The following is a 25,555-nucleotide window of genomic DNA, read 5'->3' as shown; positions in this document are numbered from 1 at the left end:
TCTCTAATTATAAAAATAATACATTATGCAAACAGATAGTTTAGGAAACACAAAAATCCACCCAGGAAAACAACAACAAAAGCCCCTCCATTCCACCAGCCAGAGATAAGCGCTGCTGGTGTCTGTGACTACGGCACATCTGAGGCCGTGCACCCAGCCCCGGCCTCTGCAGAACTGAGGTGGGGCTGCAGGCCAGGAACAAACAGCGAGACACATGTAAGACAGCTGAGCAGGATAAAGCCGGAGTCTTGTCTTCCAACATCTAGAAGCTGTTTCTCCCTCCTTGGCACACGGTGAGGGCCAGCGTCCCAGGCCCCGCAGGGACCCCCTGCCCCACAGCAGCTTCCAGGGGAGCACAGTTTACCCAGATGCTCTGGAATGATTTTAAAATCTGGAGCGGATTCACAGCTACCCCTGTGCTAATCTCACTCATGGCTTCCAGATCTGCTCCCTGGGCCAGAGCGGGTGGGGAGAGGCCTCAGGCCGGGGTGCCCGAGGGGCCTGGACATGGGCCGTCATGTGCAGAGAAATGCCCGGGAGCCATGCATCTCAGGGGGGGACTGGCCTGCCTGGACCTCACCACATACAGACGATGCCTTTTAAGTCTGGGCAGAAGACAGAAGAACTCACAATAAAAGGAAGGCTGCAGTAAGGCTCCAAAGTTTCTGCACATAGAACGGTGACCATTTTTGATGCTGCAGAGCCCCACCCACCAGGGGACACAGGAAGAGCATGTCCTGGCTCCCTGAGGACAGGGCTGGCCTCTCCTCTCTCAGCCAGACACCCATGTCCATGGCCACAGGGGATGCCCCAGGGCTCCCCAGGGCACAGCGGGGACCTGCGGGCAAGGACCCTGAGCCTGTGGGTGCGACCGCATGGTCCAGAGCAGGCACCAGGAGACGGGGGAGAGAGCCGGGTGCCGGGGTTGGAGTCCCAGCTTTACCGCCCGCTGCCCTTGGACCAGGCAGTCTGTTGGGCCTTGGTTTCCTCATCTATAAAATGGGAATAATGCCCACCTCATGGGCTCCTGAAGGGACTAAATAAAACAGGAGAAGCAGATCACAGCACTGGCACATCTCAAGGGTAAATAAATGTCACAGTACCCATCACTCCTTCCCATTAACCTGCTTCGTGTCAACCCTGTGGCTCTCACTTTCTTTAAAACTGTCCCTCTGAGCGCTGACCAAAGCCTGGGGGGTAAAGGGGAGGTTTATCCTATCCAGAGCCAACCGGAATCTAGATCCAGCCAGGCCTGCCAGGTGGCGAGAACCCGTGAGCCAGCGGCCTGGACCCTGGACCAGAGAAGAGCAGCCCCGCGAGGGCTCTGCCAGGGCCATGTTCAGACTGCAGAGCAGACAGGGCCCAACAAAGGACGGGCTTGTGTGGAGGGGCCCCGTGGGGGGCACTGAGGCGATGCAGGCAGACCTCAGGGGAAGGCACCGGCCAAGCTGGAACTCTCCCTGCAACACTGAATCCCTCATCATTGTTTTGCCTTTAATCACATTTTTAAACACTTAACATACAAACATCTGTTCCTTGATGTTTTGTCTTTGTTACTCTGTCATCCTCAAAATGAAAGTCCAGAACTTTCTGCACTAATTTTAAAGTCAGGCTGAACGTTTAGTAATGAACAAGGCTGCTTAAATTTCCCTCTAATTTTGTCTAAGTCTTCGTGAAGTTTATCATAAGTAGGGTCATCATAAGGGAGTTTCTGAATCATTCCAATCAACGATTCTAAGACCTTCATCTTTTTGCTGTCTTTCTCAATGGCGGAACCGTGCAGGAGACATCTCCAAGCAAAAGCAAAACCTTGGTAGCACTTGATCTCAGATCTGATTTTAGCTCCGTGTAACGTGTTATACTGTCTTCCTTCAGTCATACCCAAACTACTTCCTTATTCATAGCCTTCCTGATACCCTTCCCTGTGAAACCTCTCATCCGCCATCACGATGGCATCGAACATGTCCTGACTCCCAGCCGTGGCAGCAGCCGCCCCGCCCCTCAGACTCGGCCGCCCCATTCTGCGGCCACAGACCCGCAGAGCCTCGGGCACGGATGCCTCTTTTACTACTTTTATAATTTTCTTTTTACATTGAGATTTTTAATGTGTCTGCTATTTTATTTTTAAATGGCATGACATACAGGTTTACCTTTTTAAAAAAATAGACCATGTTTTATATATGGAATCTAAAAAAAAATGGTTCTGAAGAACCTAGGGAGGGGCAGGACAGGAATAAAGACGCAGACATAGAGAATGGACTTGAGGACACGGGGAGGGGGAAGGGTAAGCTGGGACGAAATGAGAGAGTGGCGTGTACTTACATATGCTACCAAATGTAAAATAGATAGCTAGTGGGAAGCAGCCGCATAGCACAGGGAGATCAGCTTGGTGCTTTGTGACCACCTAGAGGGGTGGGATAGGGAGGGTGGGAGGGAGGGAGACGCAAGAGGAGGAGATATGGGGACATATGTATACGTACAGCTGATTCACTTTGTTATAAAGCAGAAACTACCACACCATTGTAAAGCAATTATACTCCAATAAAGATATTTTTAAAAATAATAAAATAGACCATGTTTTTCTCATTAATTTGAACTTTCCACATATAAATTATTCTAATTCTGGACTTTTTATTTTCCAGTGTTCTGTTTGATTATACATATGCTAATAATGCATTGTTTTAGTGACCATACACTTCCTAATTTGTTGTCTTTTTGTCTCGCACTTTTTTTTTTTTGTATACAGTTTAGAGTCGACTTATCAAGTTTCATTTTTAAAAATCTTACAGCAATTTTTGCTTGAGACTGCTTTGAATTGATAGGTTTGTTTCCACAAGGGCATTTCTATGCAGCCTCTCAAGGATACATTTTCTTTTCTTTTTTTTCTTAAATATTTGCTTATTTGGCTGCTCCAGGTCTTAGCTGCAGCATGTGGGATCTTTAGTTGTGGCGTGTGAACTCTTAGTTGTGGCATGTGGGATCTAGTTCTCTGACCAGGGATTGAACCTGGGCCCCATGCATTGGGAGCGTGGAGTCTTAGCCACTGGACCACCAGGGAAGTCCCAAGGATACCTTTTCTTTTCTCTTGATGAACAGAATTTTAATTTTATCCTCTCTGTTCACACAATTATAAATATGCTATTTTCATGTGTGCTAATGTTGTTTTCCTAATAATTTTTTGCTGCAGATCATAACGACACCAACCAAGGCTTATCAACTTTGGTCTCGATCAGTACCAAAATTAAGCCCTGAACTGGAGAGCTTTGGCTCTGCACACACTCAGAATTCTAGCAGATTGGATAAGGATATCTTAAATGAGCCATTGCCACCTGAGATTAGTGAACAAGCTTTTGAAGCCATTTCTGAAGAGCACAGAATGGTGCAGGTACCTGTTTAGTATTAAAATCGTATATTTTTAAGGATGAGTGTGTAAAAATCCCTGGGTTAGAAATCAGCCTGCTCTTGTTCTTTTAATCTGCTTTGCAGTATTTAGCAAGTCAGTTTCCACTTTCCTTGAGCTTTGGTTCTCTCGTGTGTAAAAAGACCAGTTTGCTACTAGCTTCTAGTTCCAGAACTGGTTTACACGGCACAGTGTTGTATCTGCTAAAGAAGATTAAATAGTTGAAAGAATCTTGTGATCAAATTTTAGACAGCTTTTGGTATATTTGAAATAACATGTGAAGTTTGTTTATCTCAGAATTCAGTGATTTATTTTTTCTTTTAAGAAGTTTATGTACTGTCTAGTAAAACTTACAGGGAGCCACGTCACCCCAAATTCCAAAATTTTGCCCTTCCACGGGTATGGAGGCCTTTCTGGTGAAAGTCACTTCATATAGGCCTGAGAAAGTTTCTTAGAAGTCTCAAGATGGCTCTACGATTTAATCTATGATTTTAACTTTTATTACTTCTTTCCTTTGTGTTTGAAATTATCCACTTTGATGGGCCACAAGTATAATTCTGAAACATGAGAAATCATTAGTGTAGTCTTTTGAAGTGGTTTTCTGGCTCCAAACTGGCCTTTGAAACCTTTGTCCATATGAGGTTTTGAGTTTTGTATTTTTAATGCAGAAGAAATTATGGAATGTTTAAGATGTCCATTAAAAGAATTTTTGACCACTGAAGTTCTTGTGTTGCAGGAACAAATGTGTGCCCTTCAAGTCAAGTTGGATGAAGAAGAGCATAAAAACCTAAAGCTTCAGCAGCACATTGACAAACTGGAACATCATTCTACTCAAATGCAGGAGGTGAGACCGTGAGCATTGCCTCAGAAAATACATGAAACAGATCCTCAAAGTAAGAGCATCCCAGGAAGGAAATGACTTTATGAAGCCTTGGTCAAGGTTTATTTGAGTTGTATTCTCTATTTTGTTACTTCACCTACTATAATGAGACACACATCCCTAGTCTGAATTTAAGACTAGATTTTAAAAACAGAAACAAGGTGATGATTTGGAGTGTGTCTTAACATGCTAGTATTTTTTTTCCAGTAAATTTATCTCTTTCCCAAAGCTTTTCTCATCGGAAAGAACTGATTGGACCAAACAGCAGCAAGGGTATCTCTCTCAGTTGAATGTCCTTGAAAAGCAGCTTCAAGACACTCAGACCAAGAATGACTGTGAGTCTGAACACTGGAAGCTTCCTAATCTGAATACTGTAACTCAGTATCTTTTTACTCATATGGATAAAATGTTGTCCCTGTGTTTTTGGTTGGTTGTTTCTGTTTGTTTGTTTTAAATTAGACCAGATGAGTAATAGCAATGTATTATAAAGGGTCATTTTTTCCAGGACTGCTCTCAAACAAATGATACAAATGTTTGCTTAAAGTTTTAATACTGCTTTGAAAACGAAGTGTCTTGAATTCATAAGATGAACGTTTTACTAGTGACAAAAAAGCATAAAATATATTTGTATATATTCATAGATGTGGGAATATCATTTAATTCCCAATTTTTTCAGTTTCTTCTTTCATCAGAGTATTTGCAATAGCTTATGATAAAGCTAAGGCAAAAAAGACAGCCGTTTCCTTTTCTTTGATCTAAAAAGTAACCTAATTTTAATTCCAGTTGGAGTTTCCTTAGAAGACCAGAGTGTTTAACCTATTTTGGAACGTTCTGGTGCATCTCCAAGGGTTTTCAATAAGTAAGATTAGGTCACTTAAAATACGTTAAATCTCTTGTCTTTTTTTCTTATTTGAAGAGTTTTGATGCACATTCTGCAGGAGAAATGTAGAAAAATCAAATGACCTACATGTGAGGGACAGGTGTTAACTTTTTTTTTTTGGTAGAAATATACGAAAAACCATGAGCAAGGGAGAGGAAGAAAATAGAAATCTCAGTGCTCCTAGATACCTCCCATTTAGTTGTTCAAAATTTTTACACTTAAAATGGTCTCTTCAACTTGTTTTTGCTGATTGTGTGAAGGGTACCTATCAAATTTATTTGCCTCCTTTGTAAAACATACATGTAAAGAAAAGTCTGTTAAGAGTTATTATGTGTTTGTTTGTTTGTTTTAGTTTTGAAAAGTGAGGTACATGACCTGCGAGTAGTTCTTCATTCTGCAGACAAGGAGCTGTCTTCGGTGAAACTGGAATATATTTCATTCAGAGAGAGTCAGGAGAAAGAACTCAACAGCCTTTCTGAAAGACACATGCATGTACAGCTTCAACTAGATAATGTCAGGTAGAGTTGTTCTGTTATTGTTTCAAGTTGCCTGATTGGCCTGTAACCCAGGACTACTTGAAGTACAAGTGCTATAAACCCAACTCAAACTAGTTTAAAAAACTAAGAGGTAATTTATTGGAAATTCCCTGGCTGTCCAGTGGTTAGGACTCTGTGCTTTCACTGCCGAGGGCCTGGGTTTGATCCCTGGTCAGGGAACTAAAATCCTGCAAGCCGCATTGTGCCCCCATTTAAAAAAAAAAAAAAAAAAAAGGTAGTTTATTGGCTCACGACATTGGGAAGCCCCAGAGGTGATTTTGGTTTCACGGACAAACTAGATTGAATCTCAAACAATATTGTCAGTGTGCATCCGCATCCCCCCATCCCCCCCAGCTTCTCTCCCTCACTTCCTCTTTGACTCCCTCCCTCCCTTTCTCTCTGCTCTTCTTTCCTCTGTGTATTGCCCTTATTCTCTTCTACTGTTGAGGACCTTGCTCTATGTGATGGGGAACAGATTGCCTCAGACAGCTCCATCTTCTGTCTCCTGGCATAACAATCCCTGTGAAGAAATTCTCTCTCCCCATTGCCATATATCAATCCCAGAGAAAACTGGTATTGTTCTTGCTTGAGTCATCTGCTTACTTTTGCATCAGTCACTTGCCAAGTGTTGGCCCAACAGAGGTGATGTGTCTGTTTCCTCTCCAGCGGGAAAGGTGTGCTCTTACTAGAAGGGACAGTACAAGGTAGACCAAATATGTAGTTGCCACCCTTGTCCACAGTAACTCCAGAGGCTGGCTAGTTAGTCAAGTGCTGGTAATCTTGAAACAAAGTAATCTAAGATGTAAATTGTTTGGTTTTTTCCCTCACTAATTTCAACCTTTTGTAAAACGTAACTTAAAACCATCTTGTGGTTTTGATGCTATTTCCCAAGTCTATGGCAATAATTTAATAATGGACATTTTGATTGTGATACTGTGAGTGTGATATGAGTGTGACTGCTTACCCTAGAAAAGCTGCTAATAGACAACCTTGAATTTAGTTTTTGTAGACATTGCAAAGACTAAAACCTGTAAGCCTTGAGTGTTTTTTGAATATGCAACAAGGAATTAAAAATAGAGGAAGAAAACTTGAGGTCTGCATGTCTCCATAGACATGTTTTTGTTGGGCCTGCCCAGTATGGTTTTTGAAAACAATTTAGCATAAAGTTTTTTAAATTGAGAACTTCCTAATAAAGATCCATATTTCAGCATCCTCTTAAAAATCCGACAAGTTGGTGCCACCAGCACTGGGCCCACATTCTTGTATGGCAACCATCCTTTAGAGAGGGGCCTGTGCTATAAGTCAGCACAGCCTGCACTCCCCGGCACCGTTTCCCCAGCACCAAGACTGCTGGTCAATGGCTATTTGTCATCACAGGTGCACTGTTGTTTTTTCTTACACCTGGTATTAGTTTTTAACGTCCGAATCACTAAATCTGATCTTGGCTCTGTCGTAAACTAATTTTGTGTGATTTTTTTTGCACTCAACGTGACGTACATTGAGTATATCACTTACTGGGTTGCTTAAACTGTCATGGCTCTCAAAGGTTAAGGCCTCTAAGTGAAACCACCCAACCGCCGTGTATTTCTTGAATTATTTTACCTGCTTTATATATAGAGTTTGTATCGTAAATCATATGTTCTCCCTCCCTACCATGTATTGTCTGTATATCTATCTTTAGCAACTGATTTATCTTACTTCATAATTTGCCATTTCTGCTCTGCATGGAGTTAGTGAAGCCAGATAGATCCAGGTCTCATAGGCCTCTGTGTACAAGCTGGGACATCTGTTTTGGGTGGTCCAGAGGTCATGTTTACTAGTTTTTGGATGAACTCTGTTTGGGCATGTCACAGTATGTTGCTAAGTAGAATAAGAGGGTGAAAACTTAAAAAGCAATAAGTAATAATCATGTGACTTTAAAAGATAGTTCTGTCCTAAAGGAGTTTATTCTCTTGCTCAGATCCAAGCCATATTTGCCATCTTGAAAAACCTTCCTAGAGTCGGGAGAATAGGTGTTGAGTCTATAGAGTTCAGCTATCAGCAAAATTAAATCAATGGACAGTCTTTAGTTTACATGAGGGTTAGGTCTGGAACCCCCTAAATGAGTCTCATCACCCAAAATTGCCAATCAATTAAGCATGTCTGGTTTGAAATCATGGGAGAAAGAATGAAGAAGTAAATGGCTGCAGGCTAACATGCCCAACCTGTCTTTTCCATCCCCATCACACTAATATTCGTGCATCACATCATAATGACCATTTCACAGAAGTCTGTGAGGAGCTTTACATCAGTCAAGCCTTTTGTAAGTTGGAAATGGTCTGTAGATGGGATAAAGTGAACTGCAGATAAATCTGACTAGCAGAACTACATTTAATGTCTATATTTACATTTGTAAAAATGTTTTCCTGTTAAAGATTAGAAAATGAAAAGCTTCTTGAGAGCAAAACCTGCCTACAGGATTCCTATGACAACTTACAAGAAGTAATGAAGTTTGAAATTGACCAACTTTCAAAAAACCTCCAAAACTGCAAAAAAGAAAATGAGACTCTGAAATCTGATCTGAATGTAAGTTAAGAAGGATATTGGTTATTGATGAACTTGCTCTGGATGTGTGACTGTTTGACCTCCTCCTAACTTCTGTACTGGCCCGTTGTGCCTGCCACGTAGAAGGTACTCCATGTGTTTGTTGACTGCACCTTAAAATCTAATATAACATTGTCTTTTAGAATTTGATGGAGCTTTTTGAGGCAGAGAAAGAACGCAATAACAAATTATTATTACAATTTGAAGAAGATAAAGAAAACAGTTCTAAGTGAGTGCTATTTACCTTTTCCGTAGTTGACTAGAATATCATTTACTACCACATTCTTTATCTTGCGGGTTTTCTTTTTTTTTTAATTGCTAATAGCCTGTTAAGTTTTTTTTTTAAAGCATTCCAAAAGGAATATCAGATTTTTTTGTATAAATGGCTATGTAGAGAAACTTAATTTTTCAAAACATTTAATACTTAGCTACAGTACTTTTTAAATGAATAGCAGTTGGTGGTGATCAGAACTCGGGACCTTCTGTAAATAAATCACAGTATTTATTATTGAAAGGTGGGGACTGATTTATTTCTATCTCTACTATTTGATTTCTCTGCTCTTTTTTTCTTCTGGTCCCTTTTATGAACACCATTGTCTTTCTTCCTCTCTCCAAATTCTTTTCCTTGGTGATCTCTCTCAGTCTCTTCGTTCCAGCCAACAGGAGAATTATTACTCTAATAAGAAGAATTTGTATTAGTGTATTCAGCAGATACTTGTAGAGTTCTTACCATGAGACAGATTCTCTTCTAGTCCCTGCTATATACTGGTGACTCCATCTGATTGGCAAAGACAGTTAACATTTAGTCGCTCATTCAAACGCTTAGTGATATCCAGCAAGCCAGGCACTGTTCTGGTAAATGCCAGGACATTTAGAGGTAAGACAGTGAACAAAATAGCCCTGTCCTTTTGAGGTTCACATTGTAGCACAGAGAGATGGGTAATAAGTAAATAGTATATATTATGTTAGAGAGTCCTAAGTACTCTGGAGAAAAATAAACTGTCCTGGCACAAAACTGGGTTTTTGTTAAATAACTGTTGAAGAAACTGGTTCAAATTTCTGATCCTACTGGAATACAATTCCTAACACCAAGTATGTGTCTAATAAAGTTCAGTTGCATTGCATTGAATCTCTTCTGTACGAACGGACTCAGTTCCTGTTTCCATTGAATGAGTCATGAGTAAAAGATAGTTCTTCTTTTCCAGAGAAATCTTAGAAGTTCTTGAAGCTGTACGTCAGGAGAAACAGAAGGAGATGGCCAAGTGTGAGCAGCAGGTAAAAATGTGCTATACTCTCACTGAGGTTTATAACTTTTATTCCTGATGTCCAAAGAGATTTGTTATAAAAACTGTTTCAGCTTTCAGATGTTGAAAATTTATAATAAAAAGATGGAATTTTTGGTTGGTTGTATTACTTTCAACTCTTGTTTTTCTAACTCCCAGATGGCTATAATCATAATTTGTTGGTGGTTTCCTGATAGAGACCACAAAATCATTCTCGTTTAACCCAACTTTTTATTTTCAAATATTACTCCTTAGTATACACTGTTTACTATGAAAAGCAGACTTCAACTCCTTTTATGCTTTTTAAAATACATGTGTGTGCTTAACTTTGTGATTTAATTCTTTTTCTAAAAATATTGATTTTTTTCCCCATAGATGGCAAAAGTACAGAAACTAGAAGAGAGTTTGTGTGCTACCGAAAAAGTAATCAGTTCTCTGGAGAAGTCTAGAGATGCTGACAAGGTAGGTAGAGGTTGAGGCTATAGCCCCCTGCATTTTCCTTATAAACGCTGCCATCACATTCCAGTCTCCTGCTCCCAGGGTTAGCTAGCATTTCTGTATGCACTTAGGCCTTGCTCATCTTCCAAGGTTGCTAGAGAATGAAGTCTTTAAGTTAATTTTCCTCATAACTTCAACCCAAACTGTTCTGTCACTCTTGATGGCAGTGTTTCTAAAACACATCCCTGCCCCCTTTAACTAGGATGCCGTCAGTGCGACCTTTTCTCATTGATTGTGAGTGCCACGATACAAATTCTCAAATCCCTGGTGTTGGCTTTAACTAGAATAATAAACATTAATATGTATGTCTGAACATAAAATTAGGTGTACATTCCTTATATGTCTAGCTCTTATTCATTCATGAAACCAAAGCAAATGATTAACTAAAATATTAGAAAACCAATAAAATATAAATTGGTAATATTACTAATGTAATGTGACACATGGTATTTTGCTAAAATAAAATTGACTTCTATTGTCATTTGGAAAGATAAATGATTTATCATTAAAAAAAGATCTCGTTGCTGTCATTGGGTATGAAGATATTGTTTCTGTCCTTGTCAGGAAGTTGTAGCTGACCTCATGAGCCAGATCCAGGAGCTAAGAACCTCAGTCTCTGAGAAAACAGAAACCATAGACACACTGAGGCAAGAACTGAAGGACATCAATGTAAGTTCTGTCGCCAAGAAGATATGAAATTTGAGCAGGAGGCACAGTTCACAGACTCAAGTGGTTAACCAATGCCCCACAGAAAAAAGGGTTCTGTGGTCACCCACGTTTGAAAATATGTAGTAGTGAAAGCTCAGCAGGCTTCGGTATCTGCAGAACCCGCAGGGCCTTTAATATGCTGACGTGTGTGCTGTGTGCATCTCGGGAAGGCAGAGTTGGCTGCAGCATTTCTCAGATCTCACTGACCTGGGAACAGTGCTCTCTGTGCACATTTGGGAATTGCTGATCCAAATCAGATCAGAAACAGACTGGCTGTTGCCTCTGATGGTTAAGGGTATGTGGTGTTCCTTAATTGCTTCAAGAAAAAAAAAATAGCACATTTTAGTTAAGTTCAGAGACATCAGTGATTTAGAAAGTGAGTTTGTTTCCCCATTATTGGACTTTATCATTTCCTAAAGTAACTCCTTACTCTTCCTGCATATAAGTGGTGAATGCTTCCTCCGTCCCTTGGGTCAAGGTAGTTTTTTGTTAATGTTCCTCACTCCTGTGCTCCAAAGGGAGCTTGCCGCACTCCACTGGTTTCTGATAAAGATGACAAAACCAGATGGTTTTTCACTGATACCTGTGGGACTTTTCCACTTCTTCTTGCCATTCATCCATTAACTCTTCCACTCCTTCATTCAACAAGTGGTTATTGAATTTATTTGTGTTGATCTGGTCATCACCTTGGAACTCAGACTCATTCTTCAGTTATTATAATCTAAAAATAAACTGATAATAAAGCAGACAGATCTTGTATCATCATTTTCTTTTCTGTAGGGCAAATATAATTCTGCTTTGGTTGACAAAGAAGAGAGCAAAGCATTGATTAAGAGACAGGAAGTGGACATTCTGGATCTGAAAGAATCCCTTAGACTGAGAATACTCTCCGAGGACATAGAGGTAGATGTTAACACATCGTCACCCTTTTTGGTTTATTACTTGTCAGTATGTTTCTGTGTGTTATTAATGAATAAATAGAAGACTTTTAAAAAGGAGTAAGTCATAATTTGAGCCACTTTCCCTAAGGTAGTTAGGCAATTGATAGATAATACTAAGATTGTTATATTTTGTTAAGTTGATTTATTTTCATTCATTTGTGCTAACACCATGCTAAGTTCCTGTAACTCACCCTCTTCTGAAAAGGAAGCAGAGTGGAAACTGCATTTACTTGGATGCAGTGGTAGCAGCAGGGAGCAAAGAAAGGGCTGGTTAACCACAAAATTGCTTCTTGTGTTTTAGCTAAAATAAGTTTTAATTATCTTGTTGTTGATGTAAATGTATCTTTTAAAAAATTAAGCAGTACTGTCGTGTGGTTCAAAATTCAAAATATATAAAGCAATATACATTCCCTCTTGTATATCCTTCCAGAGGTATTTTTGGCTAATCCTATATACCTTGAGTTTTTTCACACAGATGGTAACCCACTGTGTATACTGCTCTGAACCTGCTTTAGAAATAGTTTTCTTGCTATCCATGAAACAAATTCAACAAATATTTATTGAACCCAGCTGCCATACAACCTGTACCTGTTTGTCATTTGAGAATGGAAGAATGATTGAAACACAGTTACTTACCTTGAGGCATGCAATCTAGCTTAAGAGGTAGATGTATTATGATGTAACAAATGACTTGGGAGCACAGAAAAGGGAGGGAGAGGAGCAGTTATGCCTGGAGAATTCCAAAGAGCTTCCCGGAGAAGATAGTATAAGACTTTGCTAGGGAGGGAAGCCTGGCACCTGTGAATGTTTGTGGAGCATCCTCATAAAGGGGAACAGTTGGGTGTGACTGACTTGAGGCGGTTGGCTTTTTGGACAACCCAACAATAATCTAGATATGAGAATTAGATGCATATAATAGTGAAAAATTCAAATCAACTGAAATATTTAGTGAAGGGTTAAATGGTGGTGCATCCATAAGATGAAATAGAGCCCACTCAATGAAAATGATACAATAAAAGAGTAAGTATATGTGGAGATGTTTGTGATCTATCAGGTACATGTGTGCAGTACACATATTGTATCTATGACATATATAATACTGTATGTTTAATGTATATGTAACGTACACTATTATATATATCTGTGCACATATACATGCACATTTGGAAAGTTAGGGGGAATAGATTCTGCTCTAATTTGGTAGAGATTACATACACTGTGTACATAGGAATTAGTATGCAACCTATAGGACTTCTAACTCTCTCTGCCACTTTCCATCAAGCTACTACTCCCCTGAAAATCTGATGGCCTATGACACTGTATCACAGTCTGGTGAACTGGCCAGCCCCTCCCCAATGAGCTGAGGGGTACTCATCTTTACAACTGTTTACCTTCCCGTGTATAATGGACTAGAATCTATTGGTGAGACAACAGGTAAACTAGAGACCCATGCCTGGAGTCCTCCCAAGGAAGGAGAGATCAGCTGTAAGAGATTACCTGGGGTTGAGGGGAGAGGGGAGCAGAGGGCAGTTAGACCTCAACTGGGATACTTATATGAATTTACTGTAGTATTTGTCTCTGGACCTCATGACTTAAGTATTAACTGCTTGGTTTGTCTTGGAATGGATTAGCATACAAGCAAAAAAAAAAAAAGATTCTCACTTAAAACTTTCTTAACGTTTTAAAAATCATTCATAGTAATGATTTTCAAATCGATATTGGAGCACCACAATTAAAGAGAGTCTTCCCCTGTGGGGATTGTCCCCTAACAGAGGGACATGCTCTGTGAGGACCTGGCTCACGCCACTGAGCAGCTGAACATGCTCACCGAGGCCTCGAAAAAGCACTCGGGGCTTCTGCAGTCGGCCCAGGAGGAGCTGACCAGGAAGGACGCCCTCATCCAGGAGCTCCAGCATGAGGTGAGATGCAGGGTGATCGTCGCTCAGGATGGGCTTTGGGGGTTGGGGGAGCAGGACTGTGTGGCGGTTGAGCTCATGAGTTCCCAGCCTCGGCTAATTCTCTGCATTCAGAAAGGTGGGCTAGCAGGGCGAGTAGGTAGTGGGGCAGCAGCGCTGTCGACTCTTAACAACCTGGTTGCTTCTGTGTGTTCAGACTTGGTGGCTGTCCTCCTGCCCACCCTCTGCCCTTGACACGTGCCAGCAAGTTCTAACCACTGTGGCAAAGGTTATGCCTGACTTTGTTTTTTTTTAAATTTTAATTTTTATCTTTGGCTGCGTTGGGTCTTTGTTGCTGCTCATGGGCTTCTCTAGTTGCGGCGAGTGGGGGCTACTCTTCGTTGCGGAGCACAGGCTCTAAGCGCTTGGGCTTCAGTAGTTGAAGCACATGGGCAGAGTAGTTGCGGCACGTGGGCTCTAGGGCATGCAGGCTCAATAGTTGTGGCTTGCAGGCTCTAGAGCACAACCTCAGTAGTTGTGGTGCACAGGCTTAGTTGCTCCGTGGCACGTGGGATCTTCCTGGACCAGGGCTCGAACCCGTGTCCCCTGCATTGGCAGGAGGATTCTTAACCACTGCGCCACGAGGGAAGTCCCATAGCTGACTTTTGTCCTCTTTTTTGGCTAGTGTAGTTTTATAATATATTTTGTAACTTTCCTCAAATGACCCTTTGATTACTTGTGAAACTTAAAAAAGAAGTTTCTTTTAAAGTGTAAATAAATTTGTGAGAGAAATGTCAAATTATCAATCAAGCCCTGAAAAAATAATGGAAGAAGTCCATTTCTGCATGCCTTGGGAGGATTGTCTGTTCTAATCGGACCATGTACGTGTATTATTTTCTAACTTGTAATCTTATAATCTGTTCAATTTTCCCAGCTAAACCAAAAGAAAGAGGAAGTAGAACAGAAGAAGAATGAATATAACTTCAAAATGAGGCAGCTAGAGCATGTGATGGATTCTGCTGCCAAGTATCCCCAGGTACTTCTCATAAGAAAGAGGGCATTTCAGGAGGAATAAGCAATTTTGTGAGCGATGGAAGTTGGAAATTGCTAAGACCAGCTTTGTCTTTACAGAAAAAGATTTTCACTAACAGCTTTTCTGCTTTTTTTGATAAAAAGGTACCAGTGTTTTATTTGTTTTACTTGGACAAGAATTAGAATAGCGAGCTATATATGTAGCCTGTGTACTTTCTACGTGCTTGGCAAGTATATTTACAATGAAATCTTTATAACCACTTAATCAGGTATCTGGGTGAAATTTGATTTTATTTTAGAGCCCTAAAACACCACCACACTTTCAAACACATTTGGCGAAACTCCTGGAAACGCAAGAACAAGAGATAGAAGATGGGAGAGCCTCCAAGATTTCTTTGCAACACCTTATAACAAAGCTAAATGAAGACAGAGAAGTCAAAAATGCTGAAATCCTCAGAATAAAGGTAACTGGGTAATTTTTTTCAATGAATTTAATGTTTCAAAATAAGCAGTATCTTTCATGGTGACTGAGGATCCAAAATTCAAAAGGGACAGAACTCCAGGGTAGATGGAGAAAAGTCTTCCTCTCACCCCTAACTCCAAGCTGCCTAGTTTGCTGTCCCTGTAGGCTTCAGGTGTAGCTAGTTTCTTAGTTATCTTCTGAGAACTTTTCAGCAGCACCTATAACCAGGCGCGTAAGCATTGTCTCCCTGCCCCATTTGTTTTTCATGCTATGGTGTCATATCATACAGGCTGCACTAACTACTCTCATGACAGTGCTGTCCAACTTTTAGATTTTTGCCAGTTTAATAGCTGAAGCACGTTATCTCATTGTATTTTTAAATTTGTATTTTTCTTATTAGGAGTCAGATTGAGCATCTTTTGGTTTTTTGTGTCTATGAACTGTATCCTTCACCCATTTTTCTGTTGTTGGACTTTGTTAGAGAGATTTGCTTTTGTGTGTTTCTCTTGTTTGCCATTTCTTTCAACTTCCTTCTAGTGTTTTTCGCCCCGTACTTGGGGGGTATGGTTTTTGTGTGTGGGAGAGTATATTTAGGGTGGTGTTGGGGTGGGAAGTGCGTGGAGAAGCGCCTGGGTAGGTGTAGTGTGGGTGCAGAAGGGAGTGTAGGGAGGATGCGATGCCCCATAGCAGATAGTCTGTGACCTCATGGCTCTGCAGTGAGTTTTTGTTTAGGAACAAAATTAGCCTTCTGTGTAGGAAGACAGTATCACTCTTAAGCTTTGTTTCTCATAGAGGGGATCATTCCTGGCTTTTTTATTCAGGGCGGCTCTCAGTATGCTGCTATCTCAGGAACGTGGCATGATCTTGGTACTTAGAAGAAATTGGATCAGGTTAAAAGAAATCAAACAATAGATAAGCAGAAGTAAATCAAAAAGTTCACTCCCTGCAGACGAGTATTTATTTCCTCTGGGTGGTTATGCTCATGATTTTCAAGTCAGAATCCAATTAAGTATTTTGAGGCTGTGGCACATCAATTTTTAAAAATTAGAATCTAATAAATAGAATCAAATAGAACATTTACCAAAGTAGTAGATGCTTTTGTTCATCTTTTCTCATAAAGGAATTTTAATGAATTAAGGTTTGTTTGGGGGTTTTTTTGGCCGTGCCGCCTGGCATATGGGATCCTAGTTCCCCAACCAGGGATCGAACCCGTGCCCCCTGCAGTGGAAGTGCAGAGTCTTAACCGCTGGACTGCCAGGGAAGTCCAAATTATGTGATATTGATAAGAGACTATGTTTAAGACAATGGGGGCATGAAAATTAATCACATTCGGAGCCCCTGAGAGCTTCTCATAGTCTACTTTTTCTCCAGTGATACCCAGAGCAGTGTTCAGTGTGTGGAGGGAGCTTAAAAGAGGAATACCTGTCTCATCACGGCCTGGGGAGCAAAATAATGCCTACTATAAGGTGTTTTCTGAAAAGACCTGATTTGATGTTATTAGGAGCAGTTGTGTGAAATGGAAAACCTACGCCTGGAAGCCGAGCAGTTAAGAGAGAAAAACTGGCTCCTGCAAGGTCAGCTGGATGATATTAAAAGACAAAAGGACAACAGGTGAGAAAGAGCCACGAGCAGTCTGTGAGCTAAATCTTGGCCTGCCTGGGGATAGTTGAGTGAATGAGGTCAGCATAGGTTTCACAGCGTGTGTCATGTTTCTTGCTGATCCAGGAGCCGCTCCAGGGGTTGCTTCTCAATCAGGTCTGATGAGGGGGTTGTTTTACCAGAGAGGGAAAATAAGGTCATCACCATCTTGCCCACTCTGTTAACTTTTGTATTGCTATAGAGCTATTGAAATGAATTTCAAACACGTGAAATACTTGAACCAAACTGTCTACTTGTATTTGAAAGGGGTGAGGCGGGAGCAAATATGTCAACAAGACAAGGCTCAAGGTTCTGCCAGCAGAAAAAGGGAGAATTTTCTTGGTTTTGCTTCTTGGCTTCTGGTGAAGGGCACGTTCCTAGGAGAAGCTGAACAGGGGGGCGTTCTGTTAGGTCTCTGTGTGTGTGTGGGGGGGGGGTGGGTGTGGATGTGGATGTTTGCGTGTGGGTGTGTGTTTTGGCCTCAGCTCAGTCTTCTAGTTGTATCTGATAACAGCACAGCGTCTTGTCAAGGGCAACTGCACCCAGGTTATATCGTGTCTCTGACACTTGAAAGTTGTGTGACTTTGGACACATCTTTAAACCTCTTAGTGCCTCAGTTTCCTTAGCAATAAAGTGAGGGAGATGACACCTCTTATACAAGGTGTTTTAAAGACCAAAGATAACGTGTGTAAAGTGCTCGTTACAGTGCTTAGGAGAGGGGAGCCACTCAGTAAATGGTGGCTGTTAAGTAGACACGGTAGATTTATGATCCCACCCCTGAGTGAGGGATGGAGATGAGGGTGGTCTATGAGACTGCGCAGGAAGTTGAGGTTTGTCAAAGGGGGTCTGTATTGGGGATGGAAGCCCTTTGTGAATTCAGCATCCCAGGTTAGGGGTGTCTGCTTCTGCTGCTGTTGTCAGAAGATCTTAACAGGCGCTTCCCACTCCCGCTGCTCCCCATCCCTGTCCAGAAGCAGCCCTGACGTGCACTGTCCAAACCTAAGTGAGACAATGGATATTTGAGGTTGGTGATGGTGGCTGTGCTAACAACCTATTCCTAAATGTTTCTTTGCTGGGTGGCAGGGTGCAGGGGGATCTTAGTTCCCTGACCAAGGACTGAACTCGAGCGCTCGGCAGTGAAAGCTCAGAGTCCTAACAACTGGACTGCCAGGGAATTCCCCTAAATGGTTCTTTTCAAGTTTTAGTGAGCATAGGAGCTCATTTTATTAAGCATCCTCTTGTAGGGATTTCACTTCCCCTTCTGGGTGATTTTGATGCAGGTAGTCCACAGTCTGCTCACCTAGTTTCCATATGCTCCACCCCCATGTCCAGGCATATTAAAGAAAAGCATTGTACCTTTTATCAAGAGTTAATTTGAGCATGGAACTTAGAACGTTACCAGATCATGTATAAAACCACAATTTAAAATACTTTATTTCATAGCCTTATGTCCCATTTGTGAGGAGCCATACAGAACCTTCTCCATGAAAGATTAGAATAGAAGAAAATTATAGCCCAGGGGTCAGCCTGTTTGGTAACTGAAGTTTCACTGGAGCAGTCCGGTTCTTTCATATAAATATCACAGTGGCTGCCTTTGCATTACAGCAGCCCAGTTGCATAGCTGTGCCGGAAACCTTATGGCTCCCAAAACCTATGTCTGGTTCTTGACAGTAAAAGTTACCCACCCACCCCCTCCCGATTAGACAACAGAAAACACATCTGCCCTAATGTTTTGGGGTGTTTTCCTCACTACCATTTTTATCTAGGCTGTCAGATTCATTAAGTGGAAGAAACTAATGTAGCTTCTGTTTTCCTTCAAGGAATGATCCTTTACTCACCAGTGAGAGAGAGATTTCTAGAGAAGCCAGAGGCCTTCAGGCAGGTTCTCCTAGGGGGGGTGTCTCCTGATCCAGGGGCTGCCCACAGAAACTCAATTTATTATCCAACCTGGTCAGGCTCACAGAGATGGCCTCACATTAATCAAATTCACATGATACTGATGTATAGTCCAGAATGTAATTTTCTTTGTACAGAGGAGTGTTTCTTTTCCATGACGGGATTTATGTCTGGTGCTCAGAGAATCCCCTTCTTGGTGTCAGCATGTATGGGAAGCCCGAGTGGCATCAGAAAATCTCCAGCTGACTATGATATCCAATGCAGGGAATTCCCTGGTGACCGGGGGCACGGGTTTGATCCCTGGTTGGGGAACTAAGATTCCGCACGCCGCGTATCGTGGCCAAAAATAATAAATAAAAAGGGCTACAGCAGTCCCAGACCTGAAATCCAAAGCAAAGAGGGGGCATCAGAGGCTCCACAGGACAGGACAGTGTGAGGGGCCTGCCCCGCCCCCATGTGTGTCCTGTGTTTCCCCCACCATCCCGACCCAGCCAACCACATTCATGCCAGGCACCTGGACTGTCCTTTCAGCCCCATTTTGTTCACATATGATCTTCAGATGGTACCGCTCTAAGTTAATACTTTATTCTCAGCCAAACCCTGTAATTAGATTTCCCAGCTTTGCTCATCTCACTTTTGTATGGAAGGAATCCCGAATGCTGGGGAGGTACCTTATTTCATCTTCATGTGTTGATCATGCTTATTGACTGTGCTAACTTGACCTAATCACCATAGAATTCGCTCTTCTTTGCACATTTTGGCATTGCTGCATGTAATAGATACAAAATCGATACTTGAATATGTTTGACACTTTTCCCATCCTCCCTTCCTAATCTAATGCAGTGAACAGAATCATTCAGACATGCAGCAGCTGAAGAATGAACAAGAAGAAATCAAAGAAAGACTTGCTAAAGTATGATTTTTTTTTACATAATAGTTGTTTTTTTCTTGTGTGAAAAATGCTTTTATAGTTAGCATTTATGGTTATGTATTTTAGAAGCCATTTTATTATTGAAATTTTGTCTTCCTGTATTCCTGTTAAGTTTGATATTTACCATCAGTATTTAGCTATAGCTGAGAATTAAGAGTGAATTAGTCTTCATGCCTAGACGGTAAGCCTACTGCTCACACAGAATTCTCCATTTAGAAGCGAGTATCGAGTGCCTATTTGAGGCCTTAAAGGGCACAATACATGAACGGTTGTAAATAGGTACCCCCTTTATGTGTGTGTAGCTGGGATTGTGGAAAAGGATGTCCCTTTTTTATTTTAATTGAGGTATAGTTGATTTACAATATTGTGTTAGTTTCTGATGTACAGCAAAATGATTGTTATACCTATATGTGTATTCTTTTTCATATTCTTTTCCATTATGTTTTATTAGAGGATATTGAATATAGTTCCCTGTACTATACAGTAGGACCTTGTTGTTTATCTATTTTACGTATAGTAGTTTGTATCCGCTAATCCCAAACTCCAAATTTATCCCTCTCCCCCTTTCCCCTTTGGTAACTGTAAGTTTGTTTTCTATGTCTGTGAGTCTGTTTCTGTTTCGTAAATAAGCTAATTTGTATCTATTTTTAGATTCTGCCTATAAGTGATACCATATGATATTTCTCTGACTTACTTCACTTAACGTGATAATCTCTAGGTCCATCCATGTTACTGCAAATGGCATTATTTCATTCTTTTTTATGGCTGAGTAATACTCCGTTGTCCATATGTACTACATCTTCTTTATCCATTCATCTGTTCATAGACATTTAGGTTGCTTCCATGTCTTGGCTGTTGTAAATAGTGCCATTGTGAACATTGAGATGCATGTATTGTAAAGGAATTTGCTTTAATTGGTTTTATTACCATTAGGGAGAGCGGACTGATTACTTTCAGTCTTTTGTTTAGCAATGTTAAGAACTTAAGTCATTTTTTCTTTCTCTTTCTTTAATCTTCTTATAGAATAAATTGGTTGAAGAAATGCTAAAAATGAAAGCAGAGTAAGTACACTCTTTTGTAATTCAAGTTCTTGTTGATCGTTTCTTTATTAACACCAACCAGTATTCCTCTAAAGAAAGAAATGCTTATAATATCCACAAGGTAAGTAAATTCTTTCCTTTCTGCAGTAATATGTGAACATAATAGATATTTACAAAATTCTTTTCTTAAATACCACTTGCTAAAGGGGTTCCTCGCATGAAGCCATTCCAAAAACAAACTTAAAGAAATAAGTGCCAGGAAAACCTTAGCTTCCCTGGGGGAATTGATGGGTTTTCTCCTCATGGACAATGAGAACTATATAACCGACCAGGTTTCTTTCTCACTTCTGGTTTCCTCTGATTTAAAACCTTGAGGCCCTCTCAGACCCATGGATCAATACTATGAATTCTTCTGGTCTTGACCTTATGTCTCTTCATATGTTTTCTATGGACATGATTTTATTTTATTCATATAGTTCTTATATTTTAATTTATGTAATCTTATAAACTGCCTCATTCTGTGATAAACAAGATACACTGTATTTTCTATCAAGTTCAAAATAAGTAAACTGGTTGGTATTAACAAAGTGATAAAATGTTAGAAAGATATTTTACTCTCTGAATAGAATAGATCTGATCAGGAACAGCGATTCTCAAACATTTTCACTTGTTTTACCTCCTAAAAGAATTTTGAAACACCATATACCCTCTTGCACATTTTTGGAGTTGACTGTGTCTAAAATTTTTCATTGTAAGTTTAAATTATTGCAAAGGATAGACGTTTTGACCTACTGAAAATAGTGACATTTAGAAATAAAGCTTTTGTGGTGTTCTTTTAAAAGTTATCCAACTGATTTGGTACTTTCTACCCATTTAAAAAAATACTTGAAGAAATTCGTAAGTCTAAAATTTCACATTTTTCCTTTTTCCTTTGAATTTAAGTTTCCATTCTATACCCATGCAGAATTATATCCTAATTTAATATATTGTTTGGAAAATTTTTTATTGACTTCCCTATCATAACTCATCAATGAAAATGTATGCAAATTACAAGTAATTTGTAAAAATTTATTATATTCATATGGCTCTAAGTGTTATATTTTTTCTGGATTGAGTTTTCATTACAGTTATTAAACTATCCTGAATTTATTGTAAATTTTTATGAATAATTATTATACAAGTAAAATTTTATTGGAAATGCATCTCTCAATGCATTTTATCTTAATGCTTTTTCTTTAATTAGCTCATTCTGTTGCACTTAATTCTGGAATCAAACAGTATTCACTATCAATTCTGTTCTTACTTTTTGTTTTTATAGATATAAAGGCTGAGAAATCTTATTCACATACTAAGTAAATAACAATGGAAGTTTTGTTAGAATATTGTCCTTCAATTATTTGAACTCTATCCAAGTTAATATGCCAGAAGTTACATAGTGATATGTCATCAAAAATTCTTTTTAGGGACTTCCCTGGTGGTCCAGTGGTTAAGACTCTGTGCTTCCACTACAGGGGACATGGGTTCGATCCCTGGTCAGGGAACTAAGATCTCACATGCCTCATGGTGTGGCCAAAAAAAAAAAAAATCTTTTTAATGATCAGCTGACAAAGACCACCCAACTTGTGAAAGATTTGTTACTCAGTTATTGAGTCATTTGCATCATAGAATCATATACTTAATAGAATATAGGTGTGGGACAGAACTTTGTTCAACACTTTCATCTGCATTTGAGCAGTTTGGGGACTGGTTCCTTGCCAGTTAGCTGTAGGGCTAGGACAGAAATCTGGATCACTTACAGGATCTATGAGAATCCACCTGTATAGTTTGTAGAAGTATAGATAATACCCATTTGAGACCTTCTAGCAAAAAGAATAAAAGCTATCTAAGCTGATACGTAATTTATTTCATGATCTAGTAACCAGTGCTACAGCGTCCCTGGGACTACAGGAGCCCACAGAGTGGCAAGTGAAGCAACCTCTAGAAAATGGCATACATGGTTTTATCAGTCCCAGCCTACAGCAGCAATTTTAAACACTGCGTTATCCACACGTGTATGTGACAATGCTTTTAAAAAGCTACAAAGAACTGAATACCAAGCCAACAGTGGTGTAGGCAGATGTTTAATTTCACATAACAAGAGGTCTGGAGGTGCATTGACTCAGTGATGCCATCACTGACCCAGACCCTTCCCATTCTTCTGCTTTTGGTACTCTTGCTTGTGGCCTATTGACTACAAGATGGCTGCTGCAGCTCCAAACAACATAAACAGAATCACAGCTTGCAGTGTTGTGGGTTCAAAAGGACTTTCTTTTTTCAGGGAAAAAAACTCCCAGAAACCCTCAAGATTCATTGTGTCTCCTTATCCAGAATTAGCATGCCTGCAGGGCAACCTGAGAAAACCAGTATCTGGCAGTGGGGTAGAGATAACCATGGTTTTAGCTCAGACCAGTTATTATTTACTAATCTTTGGGAACTGGGTGTGCTTCTCCTCTCCCTTTCTTGTCCTCTGAATAAACTGAGTTTTTATAAAAAGCAAGGGATTGGCTGTTGGGTAGGCACGTGCAGTGTCTGCCATGCCACAAAGCCTTTTCATGAAATGAAAGCAGAACACGTAAGACAAAAGCAGAACAGCTCCAGATGAATTGGGAGAACATCAGTGCCCTCACCCCCACGCTGTCCTCCTGAGGTTCCACAGAATGTAGTCTGAAAACACCGCCCAAGAAATTCTTGGCCTTAAGTGGTATTTTTAATTCTGTGTATTACATCACTTAAATCATCAGCTTTCTATTCCATATGCATTGTAAAATAAATAAAAAACAATTGTTTCTTTGGGGAGCTTATAGGATTCAGTTAGTTTTGTGAAATTCTATATAATTGTTTGGTAACCCTTTTTTTTTTCCCCTTTTGAACACTATTCTTTTTTTTAACATTTTATATTGGAGTATAGCTGATTAACAATGTTGTCTTAGTTTCAGGTGTACAGCAAAGTGATTAAGTTATATGTATACATGTATCTATTCTTTTTCAAATTCTTTTCCCATTTAGGTTGTTACATAGTATTGAGCAGAGTTCCCTGTGCTATACAGTAGGTCCTTGTTGGTTATCCAACACTGTTTTAAATATAGCAGTGTATACATGTCAATCCCAAACTTCCTAACTATCCCTTCCCACCTCCCTTTCCCCCTGGTAACCATAAATTCATAATCTAAGTCTATGAGTCTGTTTCCGTTTTGTAAATAAGTTCATTTGTATCATTTTTTTTTTAGATTCTGCATATAAGTGATACCATGATATTTGTCTTTCTCTGTCTGACTTAACTTTACTCAGTATGACAATTTCTAGGTCCATCCATGGGTAACCTTTCTTTTTAATGTTTATTTTCAATTGATAGTTGCATAAAGTGTATAACTTCTAAATAGCACATCCTTGAAGAAATGACTAGTGTCCCACAATCTGAGAACCAGTTTTTGAAACCAGAAATGATTAAGATATGGGGCACTGAATAAACCATGCAGACTGTAATAATGCTTAAGTAACAGTTTGCTCTGAGGGCTGGATCTAAAAGTTTCCATTCTAAATTTTTGTTGTGTGAAAAACGGTTTGTGGAGCTTTCCAAAATGAAAATTTTGGGTAAAACAACCATAAAAAAAGTGTATCTGCAGCTCTTGCCGTCTTCCTGTGCTGTCAGAAAGGGGAGGGCTGAATATTAGTGATACTTTCAAATAAAAATTCTGGGCTTGGGTGGCAAGTGTCTGATTTGAGTACTGTTTTATAATTACGTGCCTTTGGGAGACCATAACGCGATAGTTACTGTTACAGCCTAGAACAGCTCCAGAGTGCCCTTCAGAACAAAGAGACCGACTACGTTACAATGACTGAGGAAGTTGAACGAGTTAGAATGTTGGAGTCTAAAGCGTTCCAAGAAAAGGAACAACTAAGATCAAAGCTGGAAGAATTGTATGAAGAAAAGGAGAGAACGTGCCAGGTGCATTTGTGTGTTGGTTTTTATTAACAGAGCCGATCAGCATAAGTCTCCTGGCTGTGATTGGGCATCCCGTGGTTTACAGTTGCTCCGGTGCACGCAAAGATGTGTGGTCACGAAAGCTGGGAACCTGGGCTTTGTCTCTCCCTCCCTGTGCTCTTGGAAGGCACGAAATAATGTTATTTTAAAATAAAAATTAAAAGCAGCTCATTTTCCCTTCCCTGGATTGATTTACCTGCAGGAGATGGAAATGTTAAGGAAGCAGGTGGAGTGTCTCGCCGAGGAAAATGGGAAGTTGGTAGGTCACCGAAACCTACATCAGAAGATCCAGTACGTTGTGCGGCTAAAGAAGGAAAACATCAGGCTTGCTGAGGTAAACTCCTGAAAATTGTGCCGAATAAACTCATTCTGGTTTTTAAATGATGATTTAGTTAAAATTTAATTTAACTATTGAATCACTTAACTGCTTTCTTCAGGGAACCTCCTGAATTAAAAAAAGAAAAAATTCAGCCATTGCTATTGTAAGCATAATTCAGTCAGTTATCATACACATGAGATTCTTGTTTACTGTTAAAGTAGTTTACAAATGGAAAATTATAGTCGTAGTTTGAAATTTAAAGTTAATGAATGCCAAGAATAACTCTTCCTGCAAGAATTAGAGCCTTAATTTTTTTTCTTTTCCTTTTCTTAAAAATTACTGACCAGGAGTCAGAAAAGTTGCGTGCTGAAAATTTATTTTTAAAAGAAAAGAAATGAATGAATCATAAGGATCCCGATCAACTACCTACCTTGTTTGGAGACTTCTTTCCCTCTTATAGAAGTAAGACCTCTCCTTGCGCACTTAGCAGAGCTGAATTAAGAGCCACGACTATTACCTGTGTATGTGGGGGTTGGGGGGCTGACCCTCAAGTTTCTTATGAACTCTCTGCACCTGTGCACACCTGTGGCAGCCCGCAGCCTGCAGTTAGA

At 40.1% G+C, this 25,555-nt stretch overlaps 1 protein-coding gene and 1 pseudogene across 2 annotated transcripts in view; one reads left to right on the top strand and one right to left on the bottom strand.

Annotated features, from left to right (window-relative positions):
* Positions 1–25,175, top strand: part of KIF15 (kinesin family member 15) — a 73,608-nt gene extending 48,433 nt beyond the window's left edge. The window contains exons 17-34 of the mRNA XM_079934081.1: positions 3,188–3,385; positions 4,137–4,244; positions 4,510–4,615; positions 5,513–5,678; positions 8,111–8,261; positions 8,423–8,508; positions 9,485–9,554; positions 9,938–10,024; positions 10,625–10,729; positions 11,549–11,671; positions 13,482–13,628; positions 14,539–14,640; positions 14,936–15,100; positions 16,601–16,710; positions 19,477–19,546; positions 20,588–20,625; positions 24,424–24,589; positions 24,828–25,175. Coding sequence (XP_079790207.1) covers positions 3,188–3,385; positions 4,137–4,244; positions 4,510–4,615; positions 5,513–5,678; positions 8,111–8,261; positions 8,423–8,508; positions 9,485–9,554; positions 9,938–10,024; positions 10,625–10,729; positions 11,549–11,671; positions 13,482–13,628; positions 14,539–14,640; positions 14,936–15,100; positions 16,601–16,710; positions 19,477–19,546; positions 20,588–20,625; positions 24,424–24,589; positions 24,828–24,971 — 2,142 coding nt within the window. The 3' untranslated portion in view covers positions 24,972–25,175. The remainder of the gene's footprint in view (positions 1–3,187; positions 3,386–4,136; positions 4,245–4,509; positions 4,616–5,512; positions 5,679–8,110; positions 8,262–8,422; positions 8,509–9,484; positions 9,555–9,937; positions 10,025–10,624; positions 10,730–11,548; positions 11,672–13,481; positions 13,629–14,538; positions 14,641–14,935; positions 15,101–16,600; positions 16,711–19,476; positions 19,547–20,587; positions 20,626–24,423; positions 24,590–24,827) is intronic.
* LOC307192788 (protein LTO1 homolog) lies at positions 1,568–2,038 on the bottom strand (annotated as a pseudogene). Its single transcript has one exon. The product of its transcript is annotated as a protein LTO1 homolog (transcript).
* Positions 25,176–25,555: the final 380 nt, after the last annotated feature.

Source organism: Stenella coeruleoalba (genome assembly GCF_951394435.1).
Source record: "Stenella coeruleoalba genome assembly, chromosome: 10".
NCBI lineage: Eukaryota > Metazoa > Chordata > Mammalia > Artiodactyla > Delphinidae > Stenella > Stenella coeruleoalba.
This window is presented reverse-complemented; position numbering and strand designations above follow the sequence as displayed.